Source organism: Triturus cristatus, chromosome 6 (assembly GCF_964204655.1).
Source record: "Triturus cristatus chromosome 6, aTriCri1.1, whole genome shotgun sequence".
NCBI lineage: Eukaryota > Metazoa > Chordata > Amphibia > Caudata > Salamandridae > Triturus > Triturus cristatus.
Genome location: NC_140589.1, coordinates 1862539153 through 1862552247, shown reverse-complemented (window position 1 = coordinate 1862552247; position 13095 = coordinate 1862539153). Strand labels below are relative to the sequence as shown.

At 42.7% G+C, this 13095-nt stretch overlaps 1 protein-coding gene across 1 annotated transcript in view; it reads left to right on the top strand.

Annotated features, from left to right (window-relative positions):
- The window catches only part of LOC146822222 (uncharacterized), a 563188-nt gene that overhangs the window by 19074 nt on the left and 531019 nt on the right, over positions 1-13095 (top strand). Inside the window, exon 3 of the mRNA XM_085609987.1 lies at positions 9210-9356. Within this exon, the coding sequence (XP_085466113.1) occupies positions 9210-9356 (147 nt within the window). The remainder of the gene's footprint in view (positions 1-9209; positions 9357-13095) is intronic.

Sequence of the window (13095 nt, the reverse complement as noted above, 5' to 3'; positions counted from 1 at the left end):
CGTTAGGGGCATGCTAGACAAGGTCAAACGAGGCGCAAAACTTGGCCAGACGCGGAGGCTTAAAGCAGAAACACTATTACTACAAGAAACACATAGTATGGGTACTAAAACACACTTTCTGTCCTGGTTTGGGTAATATATGTCTTTCATGCAGGTTTCGTGAGGGGTTCGAGGGGAGTGGCAATCCCAATACATCGTAGACTGTCGTTTACACTTACTCGTTTGTGAAAAGGTACACAGGGAACATACATAATTGTTCATGGAAACATATCAGACGACCAGATAATGATTGGTAACCTTTTTGCTCCCCCACCACTCACTCAAAGCTTTATTGATTGCCTGGTGGATATCTGGGGTGTACTGCCAGAGGGACTGGCGGTTATAGGTGGAGATTGGAACAACATAATAAATATGTCAAAAAATCACTGGCCCACAACAGGGATTATAGAGAACCCAAAGGGATCATGGCATAAATACTTCACTGAATTGACGAGCTGGGTAGATACTTGGAGGGCTCATCACCCACAAGAATCCGGATACACATATTACTCCTCTGCCCACAATTCTTTTTCGAGGATAGATTACATTTTCATCCCAGATCGTGATTGTCATAGAATATTACACGCTACTATCCTGCCCCGGGGTTTGTCAGATCAATCGCCTATCATGATACAGCTTTCCGGTGGAGACTCTCTACATGGCAACTACAACATCAGGGCTACAGATCACAGATCCATAAGGCACTAATAGACTACCTCACCCTTAATATGGAGACAGTCTAATCCCCTGAAATACGATGGGAAGATATAAAACCTACTATTCGCGGGGTAGACATAGTTACTGTGCTGCAGAATGTAAACACTGCAACAGTAAGCTCTCACAGTTAGAAGACAGTATAATGATGTTAGAAAGACAGGGATAGTTAGATGGAGCTCATATGACATGTAGACAGCCCTGCCTTGCCCAACAACAGTTTCAAAGCTAATTGATGGAAGAGGCGCTAAGTGCTTGGCTAGCATCTCAGAGCAGGATGCATCAATGGGGGGACAAATCGGGAAAACTCCTATACCACCTTTTTGGACATGCTACACACTCAATCCATCTCCCAGCAATACGCGATGCACAGGGAGTGGTGCTCAAAGACCCAGTTGAAATAGCGCTCAGTTTCGCAGATTTCTATGCGGCTCTATAGACGCCCATTGAGGTTATTGATCCCACCCTGATCGAGAGCTTTCACGACAATATTCCACCTAAGACTGTCCCAGACAATAGACAGAGGGCCCTGGATACACCCATCATGCTAGAAGAATTAGCAACAGTTATATCAGAACTACGAACAAGAAAGGCACCCAGCACAAACAGATACCCTAGCGAATTTTACAAAGCCTTTATGCTCCAACTGGAACCTCAACTTCTCAATGTCATTCAAGAAGCAGTTAAGATAGCAGACCCGCTTTCAGATTGGCGACATGTGGAAATAGTTGTCTTCCTCAAACCAGGCATACCTCCCGAGCAGCACACTCCCTACCATCCTATATTCCTTTTGAAAACAGAAGTGAAACTACTGGCCAAGTTTCTTGCCAATATATTAATATCACATATGTCGGAACTGGCTCATCCAGATCAGACGGGCTTTATGCCCTATCGTTCCACTCGCCATAACATAGGAAGAGCCCTTAACGCAATAGCAGCGGTGGATTGGTTGGGCAGGCCAGCCGCCATGTTATTGGTAGACTTAGACAAGGCCTTCGACTCGGTCAGCTGGATATATCTCTTTACATCAATAAAATGGCAGAACTTTGGTCCACGCTTTATGGCTTATATTCAGTTATTATACACGGACCTGACAGCAGCAGTATGAGTAGCCAGTAATGACCCAGCCCCCTTTACAGTCAGACGAGGTACTCACCAGGGGTGTCCCCTTTCTTCCCTGTCATTTTCATTAGCAATTGAACCGCTGGCCAACTGGGTCCGTAAAGATGCTCTATTTCGAGGTTTCGAATGGAGCACTGAAATTTTAGATTGAATTATAAGAAGACAATGTTTTATTTTTTATAACAGATCAACATAAATTGAGACCCAGAATTGAAAAATTAATGCAGATCAGGCCACCATATAAATATATATAAATCGGTCATTTGACCAATACATGGAATATTTGGGAACAGTAAATGGGCGACCGATCAAACCCTAGCCTCAGACTGGCTGCAAAACGTAGGGGTCTTTCTTTCTGACGAGCAAAAGATATTGTGGGATTGTAATATAGGCAATAAGACTGAGAAAGTACAGAAATACATATGAACCTGGATGGGACTACCATTGCCTCTCTACGGGAGATCTGCTATATTCAAGATGATCTGCCTCACATGACTTCTTTATCATTTGCAGAAGCATCCGTACCCGGTTATGTTATCTTGGTTTTGCCAACTTAATGCTATACTAGGACAGTTCCCATGGGGAAGGGGGACATCCCATGTGGCCCTGCACACATACTTTCAATCCACATACTGTGGAGGATTTGCGTCCGCAGCCATCCAAGCATACCATGCAGCATCCCATCTACAAGTGGCGAATGACTGGTGGTATGGATTCAGTGAAGATCCGGCTTACACTGTAGAACGATGGCTGTTAGATGACCCTACACCCATCTCATAGTTACACAGTAGATCAGACGTCCAGCGCCCTACCGCCTGCCATTAGAGGGGTGACACTTACATGGCGACAATCTCTTAGATGGATGGGTTGGTGGGAATGCATCACACACGGAACACTGCTGTGGTGGAATAGATTGCTATTTCACCTAGTGGGCCTGCAGGGTTTCTGTGGGTGGGACCAAATGGGGATCTCTACCATTGCGATGTAATGCATGGCATTACACTTAACTAATTTCAATGCCCCACTCCCAGTTCTATCGATATCTACAGTTTCGCCATGCTATCACACCACACATCACTATGATGGAGTCACCCCCAGATATTTACCCCCTAGAGGGCAAACTTTTAATGGGAGATTTAGGTGATCATAAGATCTCAAAAATATATCAGTCCCTTATCACACATAGCAAAAACCACACTGCACACCCTGAGGACTTCCTGGTAGACTGATATAGGCCCTCTCGACAATGATGATTGGACCGAGGCCCTCCTTGGGGGGCAGCCACCTCATCACGTTTACGCATGATACAACCTAAATACCAACATAGGGCCTATTACACACTTTATAGGTTATGGAGAGCGGGAATGATAGATTCCCCATATGCTTAAGATGTCGGAATGTCAACTGCACCTTTATACATACCATGTGGACATGCACAGCCATGGATAGATTCTGGTCGGGGTGATCAAATGCCTGGCAGAAGTGCTGGGATGGGAGCTCCCTAAATCCCGAGATTAATACTCCTTCATATTGCCAATGAGATCGGCGGTAATAAATATAAGCAACATCTCCTATGGCTGGGCCTAACTCTTGCCAAACGAGACAACGCTAGGCTTTGGAAGTTCAACAACGCCCCTGCAGTAGGGGCATGGAAGAAAGGGATGGATTTTTGCATGGAACTAGCAATACCTGTCTTTTGAGTTCGTGGGTGCCCTCAGAAGCATACGAAAATATGGCAGCAGAGGGCTGACTCGCGTGGTATTGTCCTAGACGAACAGATGTCAATGGCAAACACCATAGATCCTGAAATCCAGGCATATGACGTAGTAATACGACATAGCTCATGAAATATTTTTTGTGAAACCTAGATATTACCTAAAAACATTCCAAATAGACATAGATGAGCAAAAGTGCAGGGGTTACATTGGTACAGTTTCTTTAATATGAATATGATGCAATATTACTCACGAAATGAGGTCGATGCATGCGTAGCACAGTGGGCTGTATGGTCACAAAAATGCAATAAAATTTGTTGTGAAAAAAAGAAAGGAGACACGGGGGATCCAGCTAATTACTGGCCCATCAGTCTAATAGGCACAGCACAATAAATCTTTTTTAAGCAGCTACTAACTAAAATATAAGCATGGATGGAGGAAGAACAGATTTTTATCCCACCTGCTGGCAGGTTTTAGGGTTCACACGAGCAGGTGTTTTGGTTTGTATTGATTTTATGGAAATAGGTTTTAACTGGTAAAGGAAATCTATGTGTGGGGTTCATGGATCTTAATTTGGCATTCAATTTAATTCCAAGGGCGAAATTGTGGACAGCTCTGATGGAAACAGGGATGCCATTAGGTCTGCTGCACTTTGTAATCCATCTCCATGAGGGGAATATTGCACAAGTAAGATGGGGCAGTGATGGCAGTGATGGCAAATTGTCTCAACTAATTAATGCAACCCATCCAACAGGGATGCGTTTTAGCACCTACACGGTTTCCTGTTATTAAAATTTAAAAATTGTATAAAAGCTTTTGTCATTTTACAGCACTGTGCTAGTCCTATGCTTAAAGACTTTGCTGTAGAAATGGCAAAATACTTTGTCCATTTCTATCTCGGCGTGGATAGCATTGTGCTAATCCTATGCTTAAAGACTTTGATAGAAAAGCAGACACTTGAGGTGAGCAGATCTAGAGTGTTGCTGGTGTTGAGAGTGCTCTATAGAGGAGCTGCTGTGCACCTAAACTTGAGAACTACCCAGAGTTCTCTGCTTCTTGTTTGCTTATATGTATATGTATGTATGTTTTGTTTGCTTGTTTGTGAGTTTTGAATAGCACCTGTATGTATATATGTATGGGTCCGATTCACAAAGGCAATCTGAGACAAAATTTCAACTTTAGAACTTTTGGTATTCACAGAGGCCCTGTCCTTTACGCGACGTATCTTTACGTCTACAGTCGGGCTGGAATCTCCGGCTCAAGCCGTACTCACCGAAATGTTCAGCTCAGGCTACATGAGGTGTAATAAATGGCCCAGAACACAATTTGCGCTCCCGTCAGTGTTGACTGTAGTGAGACTACAAAACTGAGGGGAGCACAAATTATGGGCTGCATGTACCATGATGTAAAGGAGCAAACTTTTCAGGGATGTGGTGCAGTCTCTGGCCACACACTTTTCCCTGCCCAAAATTATTTTCATGACCTCCTTCTCCATTTATCTCACAATCTGAATGTTCTTTTTTTTAAAAATTGATACTGACCCATTGATTACACTTCATCCAGTCCGAGCTGGAGAGTACGGCTTGCGCCGGAGAGTATGGCTTGAGCCAGGGATTGCGGGCCGACTGCAGGCATAAAATGTACGACTCGTAAATGACCTCTGTGAATACCAAAAGTCATACAGTTAGTTTGTGAATCAGGCCCATTCTGCATTTCACCCCCCATATTACAAGTAGACATGCACTTGCAATATAGCACACGTGGCATCCCCCACATTTGTGATAGAATATCCCATCCGCCGAATTCTAAATAAGGCCCTAAATGTCTCCCTATATTTACTAAATTAGGTAACAACTGGATCACTCTAAATGAGTACATTTTAGCATCTTATTTGGTTGAGTAACTTAAGTTCCCTAAAAACCTATGCTCCAATGTAGCCAGAGTGAACTTTTAGTTCAGGCTCTTTGAGAAGAATAGCTGCAAGTGTCCCCTTGAAAGGGGCCCTTCTCTTTATTCGGAAACTTTCCTAGTGACACTCTCTGATGAAACTTTTTAGCAGCTTGAAAGTGTAAAGGGGGGAAACCATTATGTAAAATCAAGTCTTGCATCAATTTGTGATACTTAATTACCAAAGGACAGTTAAGGAAGGTTAGTTCAGTTTAATTACAAAGCCAAAAACAATTGAAAATAAACACATCTCAGCACAAGAGTATAGAAATACAAAGGAATTGACATAAAGCTAAATCTGTGCATCCAATTCAAATGATGCTGCATAAGTTAAACAATTAATTCAAGAACGAGTATACAGATGATCAGGAAATAAGAGACCAAATTTCCCTGCATTGAGTGTTGATGAATGAAATGCATCTAATCTAACCCTACACTATTATCTTATCTTTATTCGATCACAAAGGATCTTAAAAGAGCACAGCACAGAATACAATAAAACAAGAGAATTGTACATAAAAAAAGACATTGGACAAGAACTGTTAAGATAAGATCGCATAAGTTAAAAATAGGGTAGATCCTAGAGTAGTTAACTGAATACATGGTGTCTTTCTAACACTGTATTTAAAATCAGATTGATACAAATGTGCAATGTGTCATGAAGTGCCTTTCAAACGTTTTATCCATAACACATACCAAAATCCAGAAAGGCTGAAGAACACTACTCTACGAGTGTCAGTGCACAAAATTCCTAGGACTTCTAAATAGTGACCCCTGCCAACTAGCTTACAAAGTGGTAATATCCATTTTTTCCTGAGGAGTTTGTAGTTAGGGCAAAAAAATAAAAGGTGAACAATGGATTCTGGGGTATTATTACATGGCGAACAAAGGTCTTCGCTAGGGACATCTTTTCGCCAGTTTTTACTAAAAGGTTTTGTAGGTAATGACTTATACCGAAATTGGAAGAATAATTTTTGGGCCACGGGAGGGACAATTTCATCTAAAGTTTCCTCGAAGCAGGGAGTCGATTTGAAATTTAAAAATTCAGAGGTGAATCAGCCCTCTGATTTAGCCAAGATGTTCAATGATGTTACTTCCCAGAATCTACAATCATTATCCTGGCGCACACCCATATTTGATGCTTAAAGTTCCTAACTGCTTTTTATCAGATTTAGCGTGCAGCACTCGTGTGTGCTCCGTTCCTTTTGCACACCATATGTAAATGCATGAAAAGAGATGGCCCGCACCTTGCAGGTCATCAAGCGAGTTGCACAGCCACATGAACTTTGGTATTTCAATAATACGCATTAACCATGATTACTCCAAATTTTATTCATTTTATTCCATATTTTATCCAATTCTCATTGTCACGCCAAAGCAGCGAAATTACTTTTTACTTATGCATGTATTTACTTCATGATTGCCAATCCAGGCCTAAACATGAGCATTTTCCGAATCTCGAGTCAAATTATGCATGACAACATCACACCCAATGCATTTCGGTAACAACCTTCGTCAGGTATGATGTAAAAATTGTACATGTTTCAGTCACTTATTTAATTAATTAGCGCTAGACATAATTAAAAAAATACCGATAAACAACCCACTCTTAATAAAAGAAGACCACCCAAGTGACAGATAATCTCTAATCCCCCCATGAAACCTATACCTATACCTAAGCTGATTATACCCTAGTATCATAACTTAATTAAATCCATCATGTTAACTTGTATCTTCAGACAAATCTTTTGTGCGCCTTGAACCGTGAACCTACATCGAACTAAACCTCCCAAACAATGTAATCTACCCAATCTCGTAGCTCTACCGCCACCCCATGTCACCCCCTCTTTCAATTTCAAACACCATTTTTAAAAGCCCCCATTATGATCGCTGTTTAACCTTGTTAAACTTACGTTCGTGCCCGATGTAAACCTGCTGCATAACAACCTTCATCTCTGTGTCAAACATCCGTTTCTCCAACTTGCTTAAACCCGCTCTATTTGAAGCTACGTATCCCGCCCACCTGCGAATCCCTGGTGCACTCCATCACGTGTCTTAATAGCCCCTCCCCTCTGAAACCCAGTGCCCAGAATCTGCCAGACTCTCTGGGTCATTCCAAAAGCTCTCCATTCCATTTTTCAACAATAGCACTCTAAGTGATCTGAACCAGGTTATGAATGGTGACTTGAGTAGATCAAGAAGTCAATGCCAGAACATGAGAAGTTTGTAGCTTAACTTATGTGCTAGCTGCCTTTGTGCAAGATCCAGGTTTAATGGCAGCAGCGGAGTGCTTGCAGGTAAATCTACCAAAGATCTGATAAAACGATTCTCAATTGTGGACTAGCAATCTGTCTTCCCACTGCCCCACAGCTCGGCTCCATATGGTACCCCACCTAGGATTTTCATGTTATAGATCTCAAGAGCCAGTGCAAGTTGTTTTGACTGGGTTTTACAGTGAATTTTAGTAAGGTTGGCAGTCTGGTGTGTGAGTTGCATTTTAACTTTTTCAATATGTGCTGTCCAGTTTATTGTTGGTGTCGGGCGAATGCCTAGATAATCAAAGCCTTCAACTCGATCCAGGTTAGTACTGCCAGCTATTTCAGGTCTTTTGGTAGGGTTTGCCACTCCTTTTCTAAAAATCATATATTTGGTTTTAGTTTCATTTAACACTAGCCCACGCCCATCGCAAAATTTAATAAAATCATTTAAAAGCTGCTGCAATCCATGCCAATTTTCAGTGCATCACACCCATCTCTGTCTAAAAATGTAATAATATCATTGATAAAAAGAATAAAAAGTGTGGGAGCTAAAACACAACCCTGGAAAGGGGTCTGTTACTTGGTTTTTCAGACACCATCTCACCTGTGCTGTGTTGGATGTATGAAGTCTGATTAAAATGTCTAAAAGATTCAGGAAGCTTAAATTATCAAAAAACAAAGGTGGAATCTGCTTGCCTAACTTTAGGAATTATCAAATTGCTTACCTATGCAAGCAGGGGTCCAATTGGTTCATTAGCAATCCAGTATACGAACCGTCTTGGCTAGCCATAGAAAGATCTCTCATTAAGAAAGCTCCTCTTGTAGCTATGACATCTAACTGGCAGTAACTGATTGTGTAGTATGGTAGCCAAGTGATACACAAGGGAGTAAGCGCATGACACAGTGGTGTCTGTTGCCTTCCTTACTCTTTATAACAAATCGAAATAGTTCCAGACACAAGCCTCTTCATAGAGCGCATGCAGATAAGAGTGTCATACAGAAAAAAATTCTGTTCGAAGTCTAATTCACAGACATATTATTCAACCTATTTCAGGAGCTGCACTTATGATTGGGGCAAGTCCAGTTGAATTGTTTTGCAAGTTTAGAGTCAGAGCAGGATTATGGCACTTCTGGTTTGGTTTCCATACCAGAAGAAATGGAAACCCCACAGTGTGCACATTTGGTGGTATTTACATACCTCTTGAAGGTTATTTAACATCATAAAAATACATTTCTTCCTGGAAAGGACAGGGGCAAGACTGTTGACAGAGTTAGAGGAAACACCATCTTCTGAATGAGAGTACAACTGGAGGGGCTTTTGTCAGAGAAAACAAGCAAGCACTTTAGCAGAGCCAAATGCACATTTGCCTTCCATTTATATATGTGGCTGTAACAAATGCTCCTCTTTTATCAGCACAAGGAAAGCCAGGAATCTGCCCAGGACAACAGCGGGACATGTTCCCCGAATTTGAGGATTTGTGCATGAACGACAGAGAATGCCCAGGGGAACAGAAGTGCTGCTACTTCCATGGCGGGTACACGTGCATGAATCCTGTCAGAGGTAACTATACTTCTAATTCTGGTCTCATCCATAATTTTGCTGTAGATCTGTTCTATATCTTGCCTCCCTTTTTGATCAATGATGCTGTATTTGCACGCCCCGGTCTCGCCCTTTGATCCATGGTGCAGCTTTTGTACACCCCGGTCTCGCCCTTTGATCCATAGTGCAGCTGTTGCACACCCCGGTCTCGCCCTTTGATCCATGGTGCAGCTGTTGCACACCCCGGTCTCCTCTTTTGATCCAAGGTGCGGCTATTGCACAGTCCGGTCTCGGCCTTTGATCTATGGTGCAGCTATTGCACACCATAGTCTCATCCTTTGATTCATGGTGCAGCTATTGCACACCCTGGTCTCGGCCTTTGATCCTTGGTGCAGGTATTGCACACCCCGGTCTCGGCCTTTGATCCTTGGTGCAGGTATTGCACACCCTGGTCTCGGCCTTTGATCCATGGTGCAGCTATTCCACACCACAGTCTCGCCCTTTCATCCATGGTGCAGCTATTGCACACCCTGGTATTGTACATGGTGCAGCTATTGCACGCCCTGGTCTCGGCCTTTGATCCATGGTGCAGCTATTGCTCACCCCGGTCTCGGCCTTTGATCGATAGTGCAGCTATTGCACACCCTGGTCTCGGCCTTTGATCGATGGTGCAGCTATTGCACACCCCGGTCTCATCCATGGTGCACCTATTGCACACCCCAGTCTTGGCCTTTGATCCATGGTGCAGCTATTACACACCCCGGTCTCGGCCTTTGATCCATGGTGCAGCTATTGCACACCCTGGTCTCTCCCTTTGATCCATGTGCAGCTATTGCACACCCCGGTCTCGCCCTTTGATCCATGGTGCAGCTATTGCACACCCCAGTTTAGGCCTTTGATCCATGGTGCAGCTATTGCACACTCCGGTCTCGCCCTTTGATCCATGATGCAGCTATTGCATGATACAGGAATTGCACACTCTGGTCTCGCCCTTTTGAGCTATGGTGCAGCTATTGTACCTCATGGTATCACCCTTTGATTCATGGTACAGCAAATACATGAAGCATATTCTGGTCTTGGTTTGAGAATCATGGTTTAAGCCCTAGTCTCGCTCTTTAAGTTTGTGGAAGTCTTCCACACTTTGCTCTCCTGGTTGTAGCCCTTGTTTCACTATGGAGCATTATATCCGTTTTTACTTTGTGTTTCAGTGTGTACCTATTTTCTGAGCAAGTGACATGCTAATTTTCTCACCCTTAGTTTCAGTGTTTAGACATTATTGTTTTAATAACTCATTAGAAATTGAGACTAGGGCCCTGAATCTGAGTTTGTTCTATTCATATCAACTATTTCTAATTTTTGGAGAATAAAATGAGGATTTTGATGCTTAATGCAGCAAAATCCAAGTGGTACAGTACATATGATGCACTTTCTCCCTGTTCAATTCCAGCAGGTTGTACCTGTCAGGGTTCAAAAACGCATGAGATATGTAATAACCAGAAATTACCGATTGTGTTGAATACCACCCAACTCAGAATTTCAAGCCCTGAACAAATAGTAGTTTGTTCCGGGGTTTGATCTGAAACCAGTTATGGACCTTACAAGACGCTGACTTCAACCACAAACTAAGGAAACTAATGCACATCTTGACATGTATGGGGGATTGAATGTTGACACACAACCTTGACATCAGAAACACATTGGTCCAGCCACAAGTCTGATCGGACAATTTTTCCATATTTTCTTCTTCTACTCGAACCTGAAATACAAACACATCTCCTGAAGCAAAATCAATCTTCCACCCATCACAGAAACACCACAAAATTTCGAGAAAACATGGATAACCATCATAGACAACTGTCCACAGTCCTGTTATAATGCTTTGTGGGTTTGAACCACATAATCCCAGGTCTGCAGGATTATTCCCCATTCTGGACACAAAAACTCCTACATCATGCAACTTACACTCAAGGCTTTGGCCTTTGAATTCGCAGTCAAAGTACATCATTCTCCAACTGTGCCCTTACGTGTGCTGTGTCCAATTCCTATAGGCAGTGGCCTGTTACACCACCTTCTGTGTTCCCTCTAAATTACTTTTGAGAACTGTTTTGAGGTCATAGAAAACCAGTTCTCTTTAGAAATTAGTGTTGATATAACCTTCTTTTGAATGATCACCTGCCTTCCAAATCCAAAGCGGTCTGCAGACCTTGTATTTAGGACTTAGGTAGTGGTTTATTCCTTGATTCTTGAAAACCACATAGTCTTTATTTGCTTATACCAGATTCAATGTAGAGTCTAGGTTGCATGCCTGTATATTGGACTTTTTTTTTTTTTAGTACCACCCCATCAGATGCCATCTTAAAGATGACCCTTTCTTCTGCTTACGAGAAACTACTTACAGGTGTGTCGTTCTTCACCACATTGAGTCGTCTCCCTATCCACTACTTTCCACAATAGTGACATCGGACTCAAAGTCAGGAGTATATCAGACAATGCCATAGAACAGAATGAAGTGCATATGCCAACTCATTCCGCTGTTAGTGTTGTAGGGATGAGAGTGATCTCGCAGCAAGCGGTGATAGGATTTGGGTCCTAGCCCCTGGTTTGCCTGGTGTTCTGTATGTATGAATATGCTATAGAGAAGTCAGTTGCAGTGTCCCTCCCTCCCCAACCTCAAGCTCAGCAGTCGATGCGGAGGTGGGACTCAAATGCAGTATCTGCCAGTAGCATTGGACTGGAAAGGGATGCTTCCTCAAGGACATTTTTAGAAAAAAATGATGTCAGCATATTATAACTCAGTATTTCAAATTAGTCATCTATATGACTTTAGGCTTTGACATGGCAGCTCACACCGTCATAAAAGCAGCCTCCAAGCTTGCAGGCCACAAGAGAATTGCCACAATGCCATAATAGCCAATCCGGCCCTGTACGCAAGGCTGATGGACCCTGGCACAGACTACAAAATTCTAGAACATAACCATTCCTGCACTTGCTACTGCACACATCTGCTCTCAGTCTTTATTTTTGTGGGCAGCCATCCTACACCTGCCCGTATCCTTCCTTCACCATGCAGCCAATTTCATCTTGGTTTTATTCTATGATAGTGTTCATTCTGCATCAGATCACTCTCTTTGTTTCAGGGTGTAGCTATTCTACACCTGTTCAGTGTGATACTTATGTAGACAAGTGCTTCACCACCCTAGATAGGGGGTAGTAAGCACTATATAAATGTTGCAATGCAATCAGTGCTTAATTTGAGGCTGCATAGTCTTGAATCCGCCTCATGTGTTTGTAATCTACTACCAGACACTCTCTGCCCCTTTATCTCTCTCTTGCAGGTTCCTTTGTCCTCCCTTTTTGGTGGCTGCCCTAATTCTCCCACTCCTTCTTTATCCTGTGTTTGTTTTACCCTCTCCCCCTCTGGTCAATGTCTGATGAAGAAAAATGAGGGCTGGTCCTCACAAATGAGTGCTGGTGGTGTCCACCGGCAACCACCGGCTTAAATTAGGCACTGAAAACAATACAGTACATTACAACCTACTTTCATGCTAGGGTTTAAAGGGCATACTCTACACATGGTCTCTCTTGCCTTTTTCCTTTCCTCTTTATGTTGGTACAGAATATTTATAGTCAATCCAAAAAGGTAGGGACTAGGAGCAGATTGAAGGTCCAGAACACATGCTCCCATTTGGAAATATATTCATACAAGTGGTGGGTAACGGTTCCTATTGAGAGAAAGTTATGTATAGAGTGAGGTGTAGGC